The sequence below is a fragment of the Cheilinus undulatus genome, linkage group 18 (assembly GCF_018320785.1).
Source record: "Cheilinus undulatus linkage group 18, ASM1832078v1, whole genome shotgun sequence".
NCBI classification, from domain to species: domain Eukaryota; kingdom Metazoa; phylum Chordata; class Actinopteri; order Labriformes; family Labridae; genus Cheilinus; species Cheilinus undulatus.
This window is the reverse complement of record NC_054882.1, coordinates 16,666,160-16,687,360: the sequence shown is the minus strand read 5'-3', so window position 1 is coordinate 16,687,360 and position 21,201 is coordinate 16,666,160. Positions and strand designations below refer to the sequence as shown.

At 39.1% G+C, this 21,201-nt stretch overlaps 3 protein-coding genes across 5 annotated transcripts in view; 1 reads left to right on the top strand and 2 right to left on the bottom strand.

Annotated features, from left to right (window-relative positions):
- The window catches only part of ptpn21 (protein tyrosine phosphatase non-receptor type 21), a 28,336-nt gene extending 23,439 nt beyond the window's left edge, over positions 1 to 4,897 (top strand). For 2 of the 3 annotated variants that reach the window (XM_041812981.1, XM_041812982.1), the window contains exons 19-20: positions 1,811 to 1,971; positions 2,046 to 4,897. In XM_041812981.1, coding sequence (XP_041668915.1) covers positions 1,811 to 1,971; positions 2,046 to 2,174 — 290 coding nt within the window. In that variant the 3' untranslated portion in view covers positions 2,175 to 4,897. The remainder of the gene's footprint in view (positions 1 to 1,810; positions 1,972 to 2,045) is intronic. The other variant, XM_041812983.1, reaches the window with a different exon arrangement.
- Positions 4,898 to 4,984: 87 nt separating this feature from the next.
- fam98b (family with sequence similarity 98 member B) lies at positions 4,985 to 13,524 on the bottom strand. Its single transcript, XM_041812984.1, has 8 exons — positions 13,353 to 13,524; positions 12,998 to 13,146; positions 12,387 to 12,515; positions 12,112 to 12,287; positions 11,882 to 11,962; positions 10,219 to 10,335; positions 9,913 to 10,080; positions 4,985 to 9,813 (listed from the first exon to the last, which is right to left on the bottom strand). Exons 1-8 carry the CDS (start codon positions 13,388 to 13,390, stop codon positions 9,493 to 9,495), a joined length of 1,179 nt encoding a protein of 392 aa, XP_041668918.1. The 5' UTR covers positions 13,391 to 13,524; the 3' UTR covers positions 4,985 to 9,492.
- Positions 13,525 to 14,890: 1,366 nt separating this feature from the next.
- spred1 (sprouty related EVH1 domain containing 1) overlaps positions 14,891 to 21,201 on the bottom strand; it is a 52,049-nt gene continuing 45,738 nt past the window's right edge. Inside the window, exon 6 of the mRNA XM_041812371.1 lies at positions 14,891 to 21,178. Within this exon, the coding sequence (XP_041668305.1) occupies positions 20,480 to 21,178 (699 nt within the window). The 3' untranslated portion in view covers positions 14,891 to 20,479. The remainder of the gene's footprint in view (positions 21,179 to 21,201) is intronic.

Genomic DNA, 21,201 nt, shown 5'->3' with positions numbered 1-21,201 from the left:
AGTGAACCATCTCACATACCTACAATCTTTGTATGCAAATCAGCGGCTATGGCATGTCATGGAAACAAGATATATGATAATTGTGGAGACCCACGCAACATCCCTGTGTCCCAAAATGAACAGACCATAAGCATTTACCAACATCATCACAAATGAAAGTTTTAAACTTCCTAAAGTCCTGACTAAAGCCAGTAAGCACAGGCGAGACTTGTCTGCTGCAGCACAGAGGCTAACTTTGGGGCTTAACCTGCTGTTTAACTCGCCAGCAAAGAACAAACACAGGAGCCCAGCTAACAAATGCTTTTTTTCTCTCTCCCTCCTCTTTTCAGCTGATCACAAACAGAACTCTGCCTCTCCTTGAACAAAAATATCATCCGTGATATTCTTAACCTTGTTTATTATGGGATCATGATGGTAGTGCCTAACTATTTGAGAAAAGACCTCTTACAAAAATGTTTTTTGCCATATCTCAACAGCTTAAAGCTAAAGCCATGCAGTGCTGTTTCTCACCTTTCCATCTTTTTCTTCTTTCACTCTCACAGTGAACAATGGAGCAAACACCTATCATATTTATATTTAACTTATTTGTAACTTTATTTATATGAAGAGATTGACATGACCAGACTACATATGAAGAAAAATATCCACCCTACATTATGACTGGTTGTGGTCAAATCCAAGAGAAAAGAAAACTTTGAACATAGATTCTTCATGGCATATTACCTCAATAACAGCTATGAATAACACAGAAATTCAATCTGAATCGTCGACTATCTGCCCCAATAGTCAGGGACTTAAACAATCAAAATAGAAGTTAGTTTATTTCCTAATAGTCACTAATGGAAGCTGGTGCTTTTTTGATCACTTTTTATGCTGCAAAACCTCCCCTTTGCAAGCATTTTCTTCCATGTTTGACTATGAAAACAGATCAGTTTGCCTAACAGATGCCCTCTATATTTGATTTGACACAACAGGTAGCCAGTTCATGCCACATTATTTGCTGGGGGCTTATGTTAACAGGTCATTATTGGCTGATAGCAATGTTAAACAGATTCATGTATATATCCCTACAGGAAATGAGAAAAAAATCATTCTGTATTTGGTCGAGCGGGAAGAGGCGATGGCGTTTGTTAAATGCAACCAGCCCGAGACCAAACACTGCAGAGCAACAGACCAGAACAATCTCTGCATGTAGGGAAACTGCTGCAATGTTTTCTGTATGTCAGTAATATCTTCCCTTTATTGTTGATATGTTTGTATCAACTTTCATGAAGCATTGTCATACAGATGACAGATGACTCTACTGCTTTGTTCGCCACTTCTGCGTTGTTCTCTGTGAGATGCATGTTCGAAAACCAACTCTGGTTGATTTTAGAGGCAGCCCTCCTGAAAATGTTCAGTACTGGGAAAATGGCTCAAACATGTGCCACACTTGGAGTCCGTGACAAATTTTCTAACAGAACAATGAAGTGTATCGTATCGGTCTTTTTGCCAGTCAGTTCTGTGCTTCTTGACCACCTGCCTATGCAGATTCTTGTTTCTTCTATTGTGGGAAATATTTAAACTTTTGTCTTTACAACATCCTCAGCCAACAACTACAATATTATTTGCTGCAACAATCATTTCCTTTCTTCTTAAGACCTTTATAAAGAGGTCTTGGACAATCCCACTCAATTTTTAAACTTACTTTAAAGGTTGAAATCCTGATTGGTACGCACTGGGGAAGACTGAGAAATGAAAGCCCTGTTAAAAAATCTGCTGTTCATTTTATTGTGTTGGTAATAAATTCTGAAGTGTTTATTTTTTCCAGCCTACCTGGAGGAGATCCAGTCAGTGAGAAGACACACAAACAGCATCAGTGACCCAAAGAACACAAACCTCCCTGTGCTGGTCCACTGCAGTGCTGGAGTGGGACGGACGGGGGTGGTCATCCTGTCTGAGATCATGATCGCGTGTCTGGAGCACAATGAGGTACCGCTTCCTGCTAGAAAAATAAACGTGCGAAGTAAAGAAGCTCTGGTACTAAACCTCTTGTTTTTTTTTAGGCGCTGGATGTCCCAAAATTCCTGGCGAAGCTGCGCGCTCAGAGGATGATGATGGTTCAGACCTTGTCCCAGTACACCTTCATCTACAGGGTCCTCATCGAATACCTCCGTAACTCCAGGCTCATATGAGCCTAGCATCCTCTAACATCACAGTCATTATACACCCCTGTAGGAGGGAGATTCCTGCAGGTTTCTGTCAGACTGCTCTGTGAGGATGCAGCTGTGTAAACCTCAGTTTATGGAAGTGTTAAATCCAAGGCTGATGGAATGATGTGTGGATATTTAAGAATGAAGTGTTACCACATGAAGGAGCATAAAGACTTCTCTTTGAACAGTATTATATTATTTTTACAGACATTATTGCTTGATAAACCCCAGCACTTTTACAGTTCTCTGCTGTACATACTGAACCAATGTTAAGCTGCATTAAAATAATTTTTATAAAAGACCCTTGCATTAACAGCTAGTCCAAGCATTTGGATACCAAGAGGTTATCTTAAATGTTAGTGTGAACGCACTTCAGTCAGTTTGACACCAGATAACTCAGACTGCATATGGAGGTGGTCTGGGAGGCCTTCATACATTTTAGTTTGGTAGTGTAGATGCTATGACATTAAAGACTGTGCTGTCGACTGGCAAAATCTTCAGCATCCACTTGTAAATGTGGGTTGTTTACATATGCCTGCCAAGATTCTGTGAAACCTTGTGAGGCTGTTGGACAGGCCAGCAGGTGTGTGGTCTCTACTGGTCTCACGCTCTGGCTGGGTCCTCTGGTATGTTGGCTCACAGAATTATGAGACAAATAATTTGAAATTGTCTCTTTGTCTGTGTCTTTTTAAAATTGTTTAAGATTTGAAAATCTTTGAGTCTGTGGCCAGCCTAAAAAGTATTACTTGATTAGGATCTTAACTGTGGGACTCTGGCTGAGAAAACGGCTTCATCTGGTCTGATTTTCTTCCACACAATCAGCTATTTTTGTCTTAATAATCTCAAACATCAAAGTTTTGGCTTGTGCAAGTTTATGGGTTTCGAAGTTAAAAAAAAAAAATCACGTTTTTAAAAATAATTAAAAATCAAGTTTTTGAATTATTAACTTGAAAATTTGAGCTTTTGTCTTGAAAATGAACAGATCTTTATTATTTAGTTTGCAGAGTGGCCCTTGAACGCTGTTGTAATGAAGGCTAATGCTGGCATTTCTGAGCAGTGTTCAAGCCACAAAGCTTCTTCTGAGTCATTGAGGGATGAAAAACTTCTAAGTTGTGGTTATTACATTTTTGAAGCACAGTAGTTTAATCATGTTGCTGCCACTCTAATCTACTACCATTCTCTTTTGGGGTTTGTTTTCACCTGGAGAGTGGGACGTATCATTGGACTGCTCTTATTTATTGCAGTTTGTCGCTGAAGACTCACACCTATGAAGTGCAGTAATCTTGGTATCCAAATATTCAAAACGGGTCTTAATGCAAGGTGTGAACAACCTCATATCTGTAGAGGAAACTGTTTTCTATTGACAAAGGTCACTTTTTAAAATAACTATTTTGGGAATGCTGTAAGGTGAAGATAAGAAAGAAGAAAGTGTCTACAGAAATGAAGATGGAGTAAGCTCAGAATAATCAGTGTTTAATGAAGGTTTGAGAGCAGAAGGTTGTTGCATTTTTAAGACAGATGGGTCAGATCCTGAATTTATGCTCAGAATATGAAGGTTTACCTATATATAATCCCCATGCTGTTATGGGCAAACATATAGAAAATCTGTCATAATAACACTAAAATGGAGGGTAAATGTTAATTTAGAAAGTGAAGAGCTGTTAAGTTTTACTAACACTGGATTGATGGGGAGGCACAGGTTTAATAACAGAGAAGGTTTTTGATTTAAACCAGAAAACTTATTTTATACCTGACCCTTTCCTCACTTTTTATGACTGTAATGGAGAGCTGCATTTAAGAAAAGTCAGCATAATTTAAAATATTCTGTCAAGACAAAGTGCCTACGTTTCTGCATTGTAAATCTGAAAGAGCTATGTACTTTCCCATATATGAAGGATTTAAAGGACTTTTCCTTATTCAGTCATTTATTGTCTGTTTGATTGCAGTGATTTTTTTTTAAGTTGATCAAATAATTTGAGACCAATCCCTGCAGAAAGCACAAGGATTGCAATCAGATGTGATTATAACTCTTGTAACTGATTTTGCCCTACAAAGTTATGACTGGTATTTTATTTTGTATATAAACTTGGTAAGGGTCTGTTTTGACAGTATTCATATTAAACAGTGCCAGCTGTGGTGCTCAGTGTGAAGCAGAGATAGATCACTGGAGCTCGACGCGGTCTGTCTGCTGCAGCTCCAGGGTGGTTTTTAGGGCGTATGAAATTTCCCTCTGCAGAACTAATGCTTACAAACAAACACGGCAAAGTTTACATCAACTAACATATCATTCATTTAAGCACCAGCTTCAGTTCTAATGTGGCCAAAGAGAAGTGATCGTCCACCCCTCGTTTGTCTCATGATGATGATTTTCTTGTTTGTGTCAGACACAAGGGCACTGATCTTAACTGGAGAAAAAAACTGTCAAGACTGACGTTAAAATCAACTTGTACTGGATCGCTTTGTTGAATCTGCTTCAGGGTTTCTGTTTATAAGAAACTGAGTCTTATTTCAGTGAATGAGATTTTTGTGGCCAAGGTGTGACTGTTTAGTCCATGTACAGCTCTGTTGTTTATAATGTACACATGTAAAGTTCTGCTTTTATGAATATTGTTACTGTACAAACGATGTATAAACTGTATGTACTGAACTAAAATGGTTTGACATTGAAAAAAACAAGTGTAGAAATCTCAGACAAGAATAAATCATCGGAAATAAAACATTTGTTGTTTATTCTCTACCCCACACCTAAGGTACAGTTTTTGTCAGTACATTGCGCCACCTTGTGGTTGGACTTGCATATTGACTCAATCTTGTGCTTTCTCACAGTGGTGCATCATTACAGGAAGAAGGGTTTGTTGGGAGATTTATTTAATAAGTTCAGAATCACAGCAGCTGGTACAGAATCTTTAGGGGGATAATACTGAGCTGGTGTTTTCGAAATCAGACAGACAAACAGTCAAACTCTAAAAAGGGAGACTAGGAAATAGTATGAACGTGATCACTTCATAAGGTAGACCTGTTCAACTGCTCATTAAATCAATTATCTAATCAGCCAGTCACATGGCAACAAACAATGCATGTAAGCACGTAGACATGGGCTGCTTCCGAAACCACATACACTCCCTACTCCCTATCCACTATAAAGTGAGCAGCATAGTAGACTTTTTAGTGGACTCAACTGCAAAACACAAAACTATTCCGGACACTACTCCGGCCGCGGGCGATGACGTCCTCGATGTCTCACATTTAAAACGTTTAGCAACAACGGCAAGGATCAAAATTAATGGTAGAATTTCACTGAAAACTGATAATAAACATAAAGTATTTTACCACAAAAATAAAATGAGTAATAAATTTTAACGTTTTGAGTCTTTGGTCTATTTTTGCATAAAGATGATGGTCTTATCTTGTAATCATCATAGGGGAGGGTTACTAAGTTTTGAATCCTTAACACTTTCTTACAGATTAAATAATTTTGTTAAAACCAACAAACAAAAAAGCATAAAAGAATATGAGTTCCTGTGCTCCTCTCGTTCGTCCGTCCGTCATGTCTGAGAGCAGCAACCGCGATGCATCATGGTAAATATTGCTGGGCTAGTAACCATCAGCTGTTCACTACTTTTCAAATTGCATTGTGGGATGGAATGAGTGTACTATATAGTCCACTATCTGCTGCTCACTGTATAGTGGATAGGGAGTAGGGAATGAGTGGGTGGTTTCAAACACAGCTGTAGTGAATATGGAGTGATTTTGGACATAGACTTTGTCAAGAAGACATAAAGTTCAAACCTATCATCAGAATGAGGAAGAAAGGAGGTTACAGTGACTTTGAATGGGCCAGACTCTAGTTTACCCAAACCAGGATATGTCAAAGCCAAACTCACATTTTTCCACACGAAGACGTTCGAAAATGTTTAACTTTGATTGGAATAATAAAAGCACCAAACTGTTAAGGGCTGCAGAAACACTGATATTGTAGTATGTTTGTACAAACATGCGTGTTAGACAAAAGCCTCCAAAAACAAAATGATCCTGATTGAAAGACTATTGCAAATATAGTTTTCAATAGTTTATAGTTTGAAACCTCTAATGTCCAAAAATCATGAATTATGTCCTGTTATACAGACTGTAAAATATTTGTTTGGAATTTCCTGAGTTGTTGCTAGAGAAGTCCAACTCAATCCTGGTTTGTTATATTTTTTCAGTGTCTGTGCTGAACACCTATACCAGTATTTTAAACCTTCCTTTGTCACATTTTTCAGAATAAATGAAGGTTTTGAAAATTAATAATCAACATTCCATGCTTAGACAGTAAAATGTCTATTATTTTAAGTAATCAATAGTGTTAAAAAGTACAAAACCTGATTAAAAAAAAGTTCAGATCCAAAGCCGTAGGTGTAGTCAAAAGCTGCTGCAGGCAGAAGAACAGCAGCAGTGGTTTATTTAATTAACATATCAACAAATACTCGAAAACTGATATTTCCCCTGTTTTTTGATCAAATAAAAATGCAAAAGTTGCATTTATGTCTCTTACCAACAGTGAGCACAGGAGATAATTCTGTCTGTATTGCATAAAAATATTTGCAGTGTTTAGTACTGACATTCCACTAATGATTTAGACGCTGTGAAGAAGTTTCCCTGCAATTTCTGGTCACTAAAAACAAGAAATTACCAAATGTTGTGTGCCTGGATTTTTTAACCAGTATTGATATCCTCTGCTTTTTTCCTAGTATTAAATCAAAGATTTAAATTCAGGTATCATGGCGGCTCTAGAGTGAACACAAAACTTCCTCTCCTGCGTGAGTTTTCAGAGACAGTCAGTCCAAGTCCATGATCAAACAGCACTACATGTCTAGTTAAATGAAAAAACACTAAAAGGTATGATAAAAACTAAACAGTATATACAAGTTAAATAAAGAAAGAGAAGATTGTTCTCTGTGATAAACATTAAGCCTCATTTACCAATCATTTCTTAATATATTTATTAAATTAGTTCTTACAGTTTGTAAGAGAAAGTGAAACTGCTGAACTGACAGCGCCTTAAACTGATGAATGCCATGTGCTCATAAGCTGGGAGCCTGTGTACGTTTTTCCTAATGACCACAGAGAAACGCCCCTCTACGCCCATATAAGGGCATGAGACTAGAGGGCTGTGTGCAAACGCATAAGGTAAACAGGAGTGAGAAGAGAGGTAGTAACTTGTCAGACTGTATTTCTATCATAAGTTTTGTCATCTAAATGTGGACAGTGTTTTAATAAAAATGTTTTGTTATCTGTTCTTACATTCTCTTATTTGCTTTTATGGTTCTTACTTAAAAAGACAGAAGCCGGCTGCTGGGCTTAGTCAAGATGTGCAAAATGTGCTGAAAAATTACAGGCACCACTCTGTGACCTGACTGATTCAAACTCAGAATTCTTTAAAAGCCTATGTACAAACCAGACCGTCCACTCTTTAAGGAGTTCTTGCTGCTTTCATGTGGACACAGCTACGTCCTTCTGTCATGTAATGCAAACATACAGGATAATTCCTTTATCCCGACTGCCATTAGCCTTTTCAATAGCTCAGTGTAAAATTTGTAATTTATCTATTACTTTATTATCTATTACACAGTTATTACTGTGTTTTATGTCTCCAAAGTTTTTTTCTATTTATTCCTATGGTTTAAGGCAGTGGTTCTCAACTGGTGGGTTGAGACCCAAAAGTGGGTCATGAAGGTTGAACCAGTAAGTCGCCAACACGTGCCAGGAAGAAAATGTGGCAAAAAGTCCACGAGTTCTAAGCAAACATGCAGTACATCCATACATTTTTTAAAATTTTTTTTTTCCTGTGATTACTTAAGTTCTGTCTTTTTCTCAAGACTTCCACTTATTTATCTTTCCCCCCCACATAATAAAGCTGGTTTTGCCAAGATAATATGGGAATTCTTTGACAAATTACCTCATTTCTACCACATTATGGGAAAATGGAGCAAAATAAAATTTATGCAAGCATGACAAGCTGCTGAGTGGTTGAACATTTTTTTTAAATTTTGGTCACGATGTCTTATAAGGGGGATGGAGGTGGGTCCTGGTCCCTGACCAGTAGAGAATAACTGGTTTAAGGAAAGGTATGGTACTGCTGGATGTGAAGCAGCTCTCGAGGATAATAAAGATATCCCTCATCCTTGAAAGTCTAAATCAAAACAAACCTTAGAAATAGTAGCAGGCTGGACTCCAAGTATAAGAAATAGTTAGACGGTTCATACATTTAGCACCAGTGGATATATGCTACAAACACAAATCAGATGATATTGCTTGTTCAGACTGCGCTGTCATCAGATGAATCTGAGTCACAAGCCAAGGAGTAAAAGAGCATTTTTAAGTTTGATTTTAGACAGGTGGTGAGGGGGACAGGCGAATATGAAAAGGAAGAGCATTCAAGAGCTTTGGGGCAGCTACTGAAAAAGCTCAGTCAGCCCTGAGCCTCAACCTTGACCTCAGGACAGTCAGAAGACACTAGTCAGAGGATATGAGAGTCCGAGGTAAAATATAGGGTTTTAAAGGGTCAGAAAGATAGGGAGGAGCCAGCCAGTAAAGAGATTTATGGCTTAATAACAAAATTATAAAATCAATCGCACAGGAAGCCAGTGAAAAGAGGCTAAAATGGGGGAAATATGGTCATATTTATGTTGACCAGTTAAAAGACGAGCTGCAGCATTCTGAACATGCTGTGAACAATCAAGAGAGGCTTGGCTGGCATCAAAATAAAGAGCATTACAATAATCAAGATGAGTCGTGATAAAAGCGAGCATAACCTTCTCAAAATCATTAAAAGATAAAAGATGAAGATGATTAAAAACTGGCTTTTACAGCTGCATTTATCTGCAGATCCATTTTAAAATCTCTGTCCGTTATCATCCCCAAATTTTACCAAAACAGCAATGCCACCTTCAACAGACCCAGGCTCCATACATGCAAGCTCCAGGTAGTGACCACGCTGATACGACCTATCCTAACACCACTCACAATTACAACTACAGAGAGACAATTACTCCTTTAATTTGTTCATTATTTTATCCTGTCCTATCAGCAATTAGATGCATGTAGGAGGGCCCTCTAGTATTCTCTGATTTCCTTCTTAGTTGAGAACAAAATCACAATTAAGGAAATTTTGTGGGTCTCAAGAACAACTCTCTTCTTAAGAATGGTTGGTGAATGACGCTCAATGTTTTCTACCATCACAGTGAAACAAACTGAACTGAGTTCATGTGAAACAACATATCATCATCATATTCAAGAAAAGTCCACAAATTAGAGCAGATTAATACTGGTACCGTCCTCTCTTTCCTCCATGTCCTCCATAGTTCCCGTGTCCTCCATGCCCTCCTTGTCCACCATAGCTTCCATGTCCACCGTGCCCCCCTTGGTTCCATCCACCTCCTCTCCAACCACCTCCTCCTCCTCCTCCACCCCAATTACCTCCTCCTCCTCCCCAGTTACCTCCTCCTCTTCCTCCCCTTCCACCTCCTCCTCCCCAGCCACCTCCTCCATCTTGTCTTTTCTGCCAGGGTGGCATCTCTGGAGGCGGGGCCTCTATCTCTGAAGGACGTCCTCCTCTGTCTGGGACTCTCCCCATCAGGATCTACAGATTTGAAAGAGGGGAGACAAAAAAATTTTTATCACTAAAAGATCAAATTTAACTTTTCTGGAAAAAAAAAGGGGGGGAGAAAATGTCTCTCACCTTGTTGACGGCACAGGCCGTGTTCTGCCTGCTGGAGCCGCTGCTCGTCTTCACCACATTGCAGATGTCGTCTCTGGCAGCGAGCAGCCTGGCCATGTCCACGCTGGTCTGTGGTCTCAGAGAGTGTCTCTTAGGCTGGTAGGCTCTCGCCATGCTGTCTACCTTCACCTGACACAGCAAAAACACCATGAGAGCAGCCATAGATCTAAAAATAGCTTCTTTATTGCAACATTATAGCATAATTCCAAGATTATTTTCTGAATGCCAGATAAACAGTCTGATGAGTGAATTTGTAGACGGACTTACCTTAGCTCTGTCTGACCACCCAAACGACTGAACGGTGACGTCCAGACGTTTGATCAACATCCTTCTCCGACACTCGTACTCTGAACACAGAGCTGTGTTTATGTTCTGCAGCTTCTCCTGCAGAAATAAGAAAATATTTTGTTTATCTACAAACCTCAAAGCCAAAAAGGTTGGGACATTGTCTGAAATGTGAATAAAACAGAATACAGTGATTTGAAAGTTCCTTTTGACATGGGCTGAATGATTTGGGAAAATAATCTAATCGCGATTTTCTTTTCCCCCAGTATTGAGATTGCGATTTGATATGTGATTATATCTGAAGTTCCTCATCTTATGTTGCTTCCAACAGATAATGTATTATCCTGATCTTGACTTGTTCTACAAATAGGATATGAATTTTTGTATTGAAGAGAGCGGTCATTTTTATATCATTCTCATATTCAAATATTGTCAAATGTACAAAAATGAAGAAAGTAGGATTTTTTGCAGATTATTCTAAAAAATGTCCCTTGAACCACTGCATGATATGTAATGTAAACAATCTCTGCAGCAAAAAACTGACACACAAATTTCAGGTTAAAGAAGTATTGCATCTTCTGTGATTTGAGAGTGGCCTGCAGACAGTCCAGAACTGTAACCATTACAAATGTGTGGCACATTACGGATCACGAAAGAGGACAAAAGAAATCCAGAACTGCTGAGCAACTTACTATGTACAGATGTGCCGAACTTTAGGGTATGTTTGGGCCAAAAATTGAGGCTGAAGTGAGGTGTAGATGAGCACCTGAGGGCACCATCAGGTGAAGAGGATTGACACAACTCCAATCATGTTCTGGATGTCCTTGCATAGGAAAATAATTTGTTAGGGAAAAAAAAAACCTCCACACCTTTAGGGTGGAGGAAGGAGTGGATGTTGTGAGTAAGGATGGCCTAGGGCAGTGGTTCTCAACTGGTGGGTCAGGACCCAAAAGTGGGTTGCAAAACAGTTTCAAGTGGGTCGTGAATGCAAGCATGGCCAAAAAATCACTATGATATACAGAAGTCAGCTCTAAGTCGACTTAAAGAACATCCATAATTTTTTTGTAGCTTTCCTGTGATGATGAGTAAAGTGTCTTCATTTTGTCAAGATTGTACACTATTTAACAAAGCTTATCTTCCCAAAATGGAGGAAATTCCTAAGAAATTACCAAACTTCCATACAGTCTTGGATAAATACAGCAAAATAAATTGTATGCATGCATGTCCTTCTGTAATTATGTTTTTAAACGTGTTTATTTTATCCTATCTCTTTGTTCCATCATATCTGGTACCATTTAGGGTCCAAACTGCAACATTTTCCACTGATATATATATATTTTTTTAATCCACCAGACATAGTGGCCGGTGAGCAAAAAGCTTAATTGCCAACCCTGCCCCAGACGTTTACAGAGTGTTGTTGAAGGAAAAGGTGATGTAGTACAGTGTAAACATGCTCCTGTTCCAACTTTTTTGGAATGCATTACAAGCATAAAATTTAAAATGAGTGTCTATTTCCTAAATACAATGTTCAATACTGTCTTTGTGTTGCATTCAGTTGAATAAAGGTTGAGTAAGCTTTAAAGCTCTAAAAAACATGAACATCGATGCAGTCTTTCTTAGGAGGCAGTATATTTCAGATGCTTACCCACTGCTCACTGGACAGGGAATTTTTCAGCACCGGGTCTCCAGTGGAGCCCTTTGGAAGATCCTTTACGAGCTCATCAACCTACAAAGACACACAGGGCTTTATTCATATCAAAAATAAATTCACTAGAGATTCGTTTACATTTTAAAGCATGCTGTGCACATGCTGTCCTGTTTTTTACGATGCAAATTAAATATTAATTTTACTGTTAACAATTTTCCTAATCCCACCTTTTCTTGGACTTGAGCTAAAACTCCCACTGTGTCCTGTCCTCTGGGCTCTGTTAATTTCAGGTTTTCGCAGATCAACCGGAGCTCCCGACACACCGGACTTTCTTCTTGGTGTTTATCAGAGACGACTCTGCTCCTCACAATCTGAGCTGTCTGGAGCTCAGAGCTTAGAAACACTACAGAAGAGACATGAAATGAAACTCTTTAGTTATCCACTGATGATACAGACAACCAGCGGCTTTATGACTGGAGTTAGGAGCATGACAAAAACATACAGAGAAGTTTGAGGTGATCTTTTGCAGTCCTCTCACTGCCTTTGAGGATCCCTGAGGCAGCTTCTTCATATGGACAATGCAGCTCCTTCAGCAAGCCACTCATCTCTAACTGAAGACTGTCCATGTCGTCTAGAGGGAGGAGAGAGAGACAACAGGCCGGATGACAAACAAGACTCGCCTGCTTTTAGTTTATTTTTTGCAACTTCAAGGGATTTTGGGATTCAACAGGTCTAGCAGTAATGAGGCCTAGGTGAAGACAGTGTAATTTAACTCAGCTTTCCCTAAAATGTGGTTAATCACAGTTAATTTATCATTTAATAATCCTTTGTCACATATGGCTAGGCAGGTTTGGATGACTTTTTCCCTTAATAAATGAAATCATCTTTTAAAAACTGTATTTTCTATTTACTTAGGTTATCTTTGTGTAGTATTTTAATGTGTTCCATGATCTCAGACATTTAGGTGTGACAAATATCTATGAAAATAAGAAATCAGGAAGGAAAACTACTTTCTCACAGCACTGTAAGCTGATGGTTTCCAGTTTTAGGGGTACAACTGATGTTTAGATGAGCAGCACTGTCTCCAGCATCAAGTGGATGGATGTCACTCACCTGGACCAGAAGTTATGCTCTCTTCCAGATCACACAGCGGCTTTAACCTGGATGACAGCCACCTGCACAGGTCCACATACTCGGAGGAGGACAGGCCTCCCTCTGCGGCTGTGAGCAGCGCCTTCTCCTCCAGCAGAGGGCCGTCATAGCTGAGGAACGATAGCGAAGGATCGAGAGATGGTAAAATCAGCATCAAAACACCCAGAAATCAGTCGTTATCTCAACCAGCTTCTGTGTATCTAGATTCTGCAGATACATTTCCTTTAATGAGCCTGAGGAGATAAAAATTACTCTTAAATCTCCCTTTTTAAAGCTAAAAAAAGCCCTTTGTAATGCTAACGGAAAACTGGCTTACCCGATCTGCTCTAACGAGTCCAGAATGTCACACTCCATTGTTGAGGTCTTTAGTTTTTAACGTGTATCAGTCTACTCAAGATATAATCTCACAAACCCGCACAATAACACCAACAATGCCCCCTTGATTTCCATTCATTTCTGCAGCTCTTTCACGGAGCACGCATCTTAGTTGTTCCGGTTACGTACATAGACCGGAGGGAAACGTACGGGGTTCAATTATGAGTTCCGCTGCGAAGGTTCCGCTCATTCACGAACATAACATAAACGTTTTTATCAGGAGAGCCCTGCTCATTTTTGTGCATTTATGTTGTTTTCTGTCACAAATACATCACTTTCCATAGACAGTTTGAACATGTTTTTTAACTAAAAATATAAGATAGTTAAAGGAAAATGCTTTGTTCATGTCTCAGTTATCATTCATGGATTATAATTATTAGCAATAAAACGTCTATAAAACAATCCCATATTGAGTAATATTGAGAAACGTTTGAGTGAAAATTAATGTACTTTCTAACTGTATTTATGTTATTAAATCAGATCTGTTTTCATTTAGCTGTTGTGCCTTTAAAAAGTATTCACCCCCTTGGATGTTTTACTCTTTCATTGATTTGATGAATCAATCATGGTCAATATAATTTAGCTTTTTTGAGGAAAGAAAAATCCAGAAAAAACCTGTTTAATGTCCAAACGAAAACAGAAATGTCAACTGAATTAAATGTGTAACGTAAAATAAGTGTCAGGCGTGCCAGGCCTTTCAAGTCCAGCCAAAAATTCTCTATTGGATTGAGATCTTGGCTTTGACTCGACCACTCCAGAACATTCACCTTGTTGTCTTTAAACTTTTTCTGTGTAGCTTTCTCTGCATCCTTCAGGTCATTGTCTTACTGGAAAATAAATCTTCTCCCAGGCCGTAGTTCTTATGCAGACTGAATAAAATTGTCCTCCAGGACTTTCATATAGTTTTCCGCATCCATTTTATTCTTTATCTTTCCGAGCCTTCCAGGGCCGGCTGCTTAGAAGCATCCCCACAGCATGAAGCTGCCACCACTGTGCTTCACAGTACGGACAGTGTGTTTGTGGTGATGTGCACCAAATACAATGATTATCCACATCTGCAAACCTGCAGATTTCATGCCAGATAATATTGAAACAAATGCCAATTTAAATCCCCTTCAACCTTGACTTAATAAAAAGCGTATTAACGGTGCCTTCTAAAAGCCTTTTAAGTATGTCTCTAAACATGGATTACTTCCATTTCATTTTTTTAAAATAATGAAGCATTAATACATTTGGAAAAAATGTCCTTCAGAAACTTCCTAGAGCCCAAAGTGAGGAGTTATCTGTTCATTGGTAATAACTTTTGGCCTTTTCTGAAAAGAATGAAGAAAAAATGTTTGAGTTTTCCAATCACAGTAGCTTTTTTTCCTGCGTAAAAGTATTTCATAATGTTAAAATTCAGTTTCCAGCCACATTTTCACCTTGACATATGAAAAAAATCAATGAAAAGCAGCACAGCAAAAGATTAAAACTCACCATTTTATTATGATAATGTTATTTGATATGTCAAATTACAAGTGTATGATGTAACATAAAAACAGTTACAAACATATGTATGCATATTTACATTATATATTTATGAAAAGTAACGAGCTACATCTGTATAAAGAAAATACAACTATGACATGAGTTATTGGGACTATAAATTTTACATCATATACTTGGTATTCTCAAACCATGAGAGGAAAATACCTAGACGTGTAGAAACCAATAGAACCAGAACGAGAGAACGTTAAATTAAAAAAACGGAAAACTAGGATGGACGTGAGGCACTTTTTTGAGGTTGTCAGGATGTGAAAGCTGATGGCACTAAGAAAGAAAAAGATGCAGAGGAAAGAAATATGCACAAAGAGAAAGTGAAAGAAAAAAGAAAACAGGCAGTGTTTACAGAATAGTTAAGAGTAGTACCATTTATACTGCAAGTTTCAAAACACAAATGTCTTCCACTATTTAGAACTAATCACATAAATGTTACATCAAGCGCTGTAAGATGAAAAAAAGCTTACATATAGTATCATCAGTGCACCAAAGCATCGGAGAATTGGAACATAACCACTCAACTGCTGTGAAAAGTAACCTTTTTTAAAACAATACACTGAAGAGAAACAGGTTTATATAGCTTTTTTTCTTTTTTTAAATCTACACAATGTCAAGAATGTACACTTGTATGCATTCCCAAAGATATGCACAATTTTCCAAGATTGAAAGAGGATAAAAGACTAGCAGCAAAGTGGTTAAAACTGAAGTCTTATATAATGCAGGTCAAAAAAATATATATATTAAAGCAGACAGACACATGTTGCATATATAATACAGTACATGACAGGAAGTTGCACTGTGCTGGTTAATGCAGAATGAGAAGTGTTATTTCAGCATTCTCTACACTTTGTATAAATGCACGTCCTACGAGTTTTGCTTCTCAGCCAGCAAGTTTTAATCAGGTTCATCAAACCTTGGTTCAGCTTGCAATAATGCAGAATAATCCAATTACAATGGGAGAATATGAGAAGCAACCAAACATTTGGTTACACACCAACCCCGCACGCATACAAAAACACACGTATCATAAACGCTGCACACACAGACACGCTCTTCATCAATCAAACATTAAAAAACTCGCCGTCATGGTTATATGCTGTTGGAGAATTAGGGTTTAACAGTCGTTCATAGCTCATTTTTCTGTCAACACAATAAAATTAGTGATTGTATCTAGCAGCTTTATATGTATGTATATATATTTATATAAATCAAACTTTTGAAACAAGTGGACTGCCACTACTGTACCGTGTTAGCACTATCCTTCCTTCTACCGTACAAAACTAGAGAGAGACTCTATTAGATGCTCAATAGTCATTTCCATCGCGAACGCCCTCTACTTTTCAATGTGAAATAATACTAAAAGGTGACCTATGTACATAATGCTGTCAATTGAAGCTACAGTATAGTATATGCTGACAGCAACGATAAATACAGCTCTATCTTTAAAATTTCAAAGACAAAAAAGCTGGGATTATTATCAGAACTTAAATATAGTGTTAAGTATTTACAAGTGTTTTGGAGTTTGGTACCAGGGGTCTGTCGTCAAAGTGTCCCGTCTCGTCGCTGACTCCGTCTGCAGAGAGGTCAGCGTGTTTTTCCCACGTTAGAAAGTTTGCATAGAAAGTAAAGGGAGCGTTGGTCGGAGTGGAGTTTGTGTCACTGTGTCGTTTTAAAACCAGGAGTGCCAGGAGGTGAGATGAGTTGCATATCCATTAGCAGATGGTACCAAATCTGCTGGGGTGAATATTGATTAGGACTAGATTCAAAACGTGCCATTAACTTAGTAAGGGGTTGTTCTGGTTTAGTGGGAGTTTGTTCTCAATTAAAAGTTTGTTAGGATGCTCTTTTGAGCGGGACACAGTCAGACTCGTGCACACAGACCATCCTGTTCACCAAAAGATCTTAAAGGAGGAGTTTGACATGTTGGGAGAGAAGATTGAGTCCATTTTTTACACCTTTATGCTAAATGTGGAGCTGAAAAGCAAAGCGAAACTATTAGCCTGGGATTTTCCTAAAGTAAGTAAAGTAAGTCCATCTATGAAACCTGTTAACAGAAACTTTTTATACAATGAAATTCTTTCATTTGTACCAAGAGCAAAAGCTATGAGTTGTGGCTTAATTTGAAGTAATTTGTCCAGGAGTTCAGTCAAATTTGTTGTAAAATGCTATCTTTTTTCCATCTACAAAGGAGGTTGTCTTAAACACTGGTGCAGCCAATACAATAGTATGAAATACAAAGAGGTGTTTTATATTATTATGGTAATTTGCTGAGAAGATGACACAATAATCTAGCCTCAACCCCCTAAGCAGTAAGATCAGCACATTTACATGCAGTTAGAACACACTGAATTGTTGTTAGTCCAACAAAACTGGACTTTTACATACATGTATATACATGCTGAACCAAATCTTGAAGTCTGACTAACACCTCTACAGTGGAGAGATAGTGCTTTTTTCATTTGGGACAAATGTAAGGAGCTGTACAGTTTGTTCATGTTTTCATTTGTTAGTAAGTCCAACAGGAAGCAGATCCAGAGTAACTCACTGAAATGTGACATATCACCATTTACCGTAGCAGAGATGGACATGCTGCCATAATAAATGGATTCTTCTGCTGGGACAAGTACAGCAGTTCAGTTAAAATATCAAACTATGACCATAGATACTTCACTATGCATGTAAATGTACTGACTATTACAGCAGGGGTAGCTCCATTATAAGTAAGTGTATGTTGAATTTATTTTACTGACAATTTAACGAACGGTATGTAAAATTCCGCCACCAGGAGCTCCCTGCAAAAACAATAACACAGTATGATGAGTACAGACCAGCGCTGCCCAGCTCCAGTGTAAAATTGAGGACTCTGTTAAATATAAATATCACCTCATAAAGTGTATTTACTAAACAGAAAACTGACAATATGTTTTCATTCATACATTTCTCATAACGAGGGAGAAATTGCACTGAAAAAGGCACTTCCTGGTCATGCTGGAATCTATCCAGAATGCACTCTAGTGTCACTTCCAGTGCGTATTCTGGGGCCGCTTCCAGCACGACGAGGGAGTGCCTTTTTCAGTGAATTTCACCATCATTATGAGAAATTTATGAATGTAAACAAAACATTAGTTTTCCGATCAGAAAATATGCCTTATGAGGTGATCATTTTATTGAACAGAGTCCTCAATTCAAAACAAAACATGGTGTTGGGAAGGAGGCCATGGCGGTGGGCAGTGCTGGTCTTAACTCGCTGGAAATAGTGAGTGTTTGGGATCCATGCTAAAGAGGTGAGTTTGGGTGATCGAACTAGCAACCTGCGGCCATAAAAAGACCCCTCCCATTATGATTAAACAATTAAGAATTTCTCTGTTTTAAATATTTTTATCAAATACTTATGATACTGTAAGAACTCAGTTAAAAAATACAACAATGGAATAGTCACATCTTTAAATTTACAGATATTCCAGTGCAGAAATTCCACTTACTGTATCTTTAACTGAATTTACGGTAAAATAACATGTGTCTGTAATAATACACTGCCAAAGACAATCTTTTCCCTCTGGAAAGCCCCCACAAAACAGACTGTCTTATAATTAGGCACAATTTCAATTTCTGATCTTACAGTATGTGTACATGGTGACCCCATGAAAGGAAATCACTGCACTAAACCCAGGATAAATTTCACACATTTTTGTAATTTGGCTTTTATAAGAAGAAAACAAAGGAGATAAAACAGTATTGAAAGTGCTCTAAAGGTGACTGGAGAGTGTTACTAGGTTAGCTGTTTCCCTCTGTTATCAGTTTGTTAAAGTGTAGCTAAGCTAAGCAGCAGTTCTGTCTACTTCACATTTAAAAGAAAAATATTTTAGACATATCAATAATTTCCAAACACTTTGATAAATAGTCTGTTAGTGAATCTCACATAATGTCAATCTCCTCTTTGTTCATGTTTTGGTAAACAGGACAGCCACATTGCTACGAGGTGACCCCTTAATCATGTAGTCATGGAGAACATCAAAAAAACAATGCATAGTAAGACCTATGCACACACAAAACATGTGTATGGTTCAAAAAGCTAAGACACAGCTTTCCTGACGATGCATTCATTCATTCATTCAGGGCCAAGACACAAGGAAGGAGTGGACATTTTAGGCAACAAAAAATTACATTTACACAACATATGATGAGAAATACAACATACAAAAGAACTGATTCGTGGGACGAACAGAAATTTGGAGAGGGTGCTGCAACCAAAGCTTGGAGAGCAGTGCTTTCAGGAGGGGTTTTCCCCCACGCCAAATCAGATGTTAAATTAAGACAAATTTATGTACACACCGACTTTAAATCTGAGGGATTCTCAATACAAATAAAACCTAATTTAAGTGCCTCGTCATTTAACCAAGGAGCACCGTAACCCCTTCACTCACCAAAACAAAACTTGCTGGTTGAGCAACATTTCAGCCTTTGTTTCAAAAATAATTATAAAAAAATGAGCAGGAAAATAACAATGAACAAACAAAAACACCAATTTCACTACAGCAGTAAAGAACTGAACTAAAACTGGGGGTAAATGTAGTCACTGTGGTTTAATTTCAATGGTCTAATGCAGTTTTCGTGATGTGGGGAAACTAATTTGGGGGAACTCAGTATGATAAAGTTACATTTTTCCCTTCTAATCATGGAATCATTCCCTTTGCTTTGGAATGCAATCAAATGGTTGAAATCACCTCAGGAAGGCAAGGTGATGATTTTAAAAATATGCTGTTACTTTGTGATTCTTTAATGTTTGATGGAAAGGAAAACAAATGAGGAATTGGCCATATATCCACCGTAGAAACATGTCTCAATGTTAGCTAAATGTGGTGGCTAATGCACCACGAGAATTTGAGAGGGTGACCTTACTCCAGGGGGGGGATACCATTTCTAGTGCACTTTTCTCTGTCTAGTAATTACATAGTCAGCAAATGCTAAAGCCATGAAGGAAAGGCCACTGTTACCCAACTGCAAATTCACAAAAAAGCAAGAACAAATCCCTTTAAGCATACTCAAACAGCAAGTATTTCTCTGAACGCAGAATAGTTTTGTTTTGTCATTAAGTTGTCGCTCTCTGTACAAAAGACAATTTTCCTTCATAAAGTTACACGTGACTTGTAGAGTTCGGACATTTGTGGCCTGGCTTTGTCAATGCATGAGTGTGAATGTGAAAGAGAGGTGTGTGTATGTGTGTACAGGTGTGTTTAGTAACATCTCCAAGTCTATTAATCTTGACTCCTCTTCTTCTCCTCAGATTAAGCTCCTAAACTTGTAGCTTGTTGCTCAGAGCCCCCACAAAGCATATGGTTTGTCCTCCACCGCTGCTTGTCGGCGACAAACACGAACTGAAATCTCCAAAAGCCCTCAGAGCTGGGGATCAACAACATTATCGCCCCGTCTGAGAGGGAATGAAAAAAGGATGCCGGCTTTTTAATTTTCCGCTTGTATCCACTTTCCGTGTTAGCTAGCTGTGAGGGTGTCCCAGAGTCTGGCATCGGGTCACCCCGCGGCTTTGTGCTTGCCACCACAGCAGCGGCAGGCCTCGCCACAGTGATGGCAGGCGCGCAGAGGCAGGTAGCAGCACATACAGGGCGCGATGAACGAGAGTGCCACCAGGGCCAGCCAGCGCAGGCAGAACTGCTCATCAGCTGTGTCGCACGAGCAGGGGTCCGAAAAGTCGCCCTCGGAGTCGGACATGCAGTGGTACAGCATGCTCTCGGCGCACAGCATGCAGCTGACTTTGTAGATGCACTGCTTGATGGGGTCGGGGGCGTCTTGGCACTGCCCCCGCCAGTTGTCTTCATGGTTGAACATCTCCCGACAGTAGATGCAGCGCGAACGCTCGCCGTCCTCTCGCCTCCGTCGGCCTTTCTTAGATTTCAGCACAGGTGACGGTTGGGTCTTGATGGCTGTGTCCTTGCCCAAACCGAGCCCCATTCCTGTTCCAATGCCCATACCCGGGCCGGAGTGGGAGTCCCCACCGGGGCCGTCAGGGAAGAGGTACTCACACTTCTTACTGTCCAGTTTGTGGAAAGTGGAGGGAAAGTCCATGTCCTCGCGGTCGGCCTCCTGTTTCCACATGACAGGGTGGCGGTAGTCCTCGTAGCCTCGGATGAGCACGTCTTTGCGTGGGTTGATGCGAACGATCTCCTCGTCGTCCATGTGGAAGCTGACATGACGAGACGGTTTGAAGGCCACCTTGAAAGAGAGAAAGTAAGATT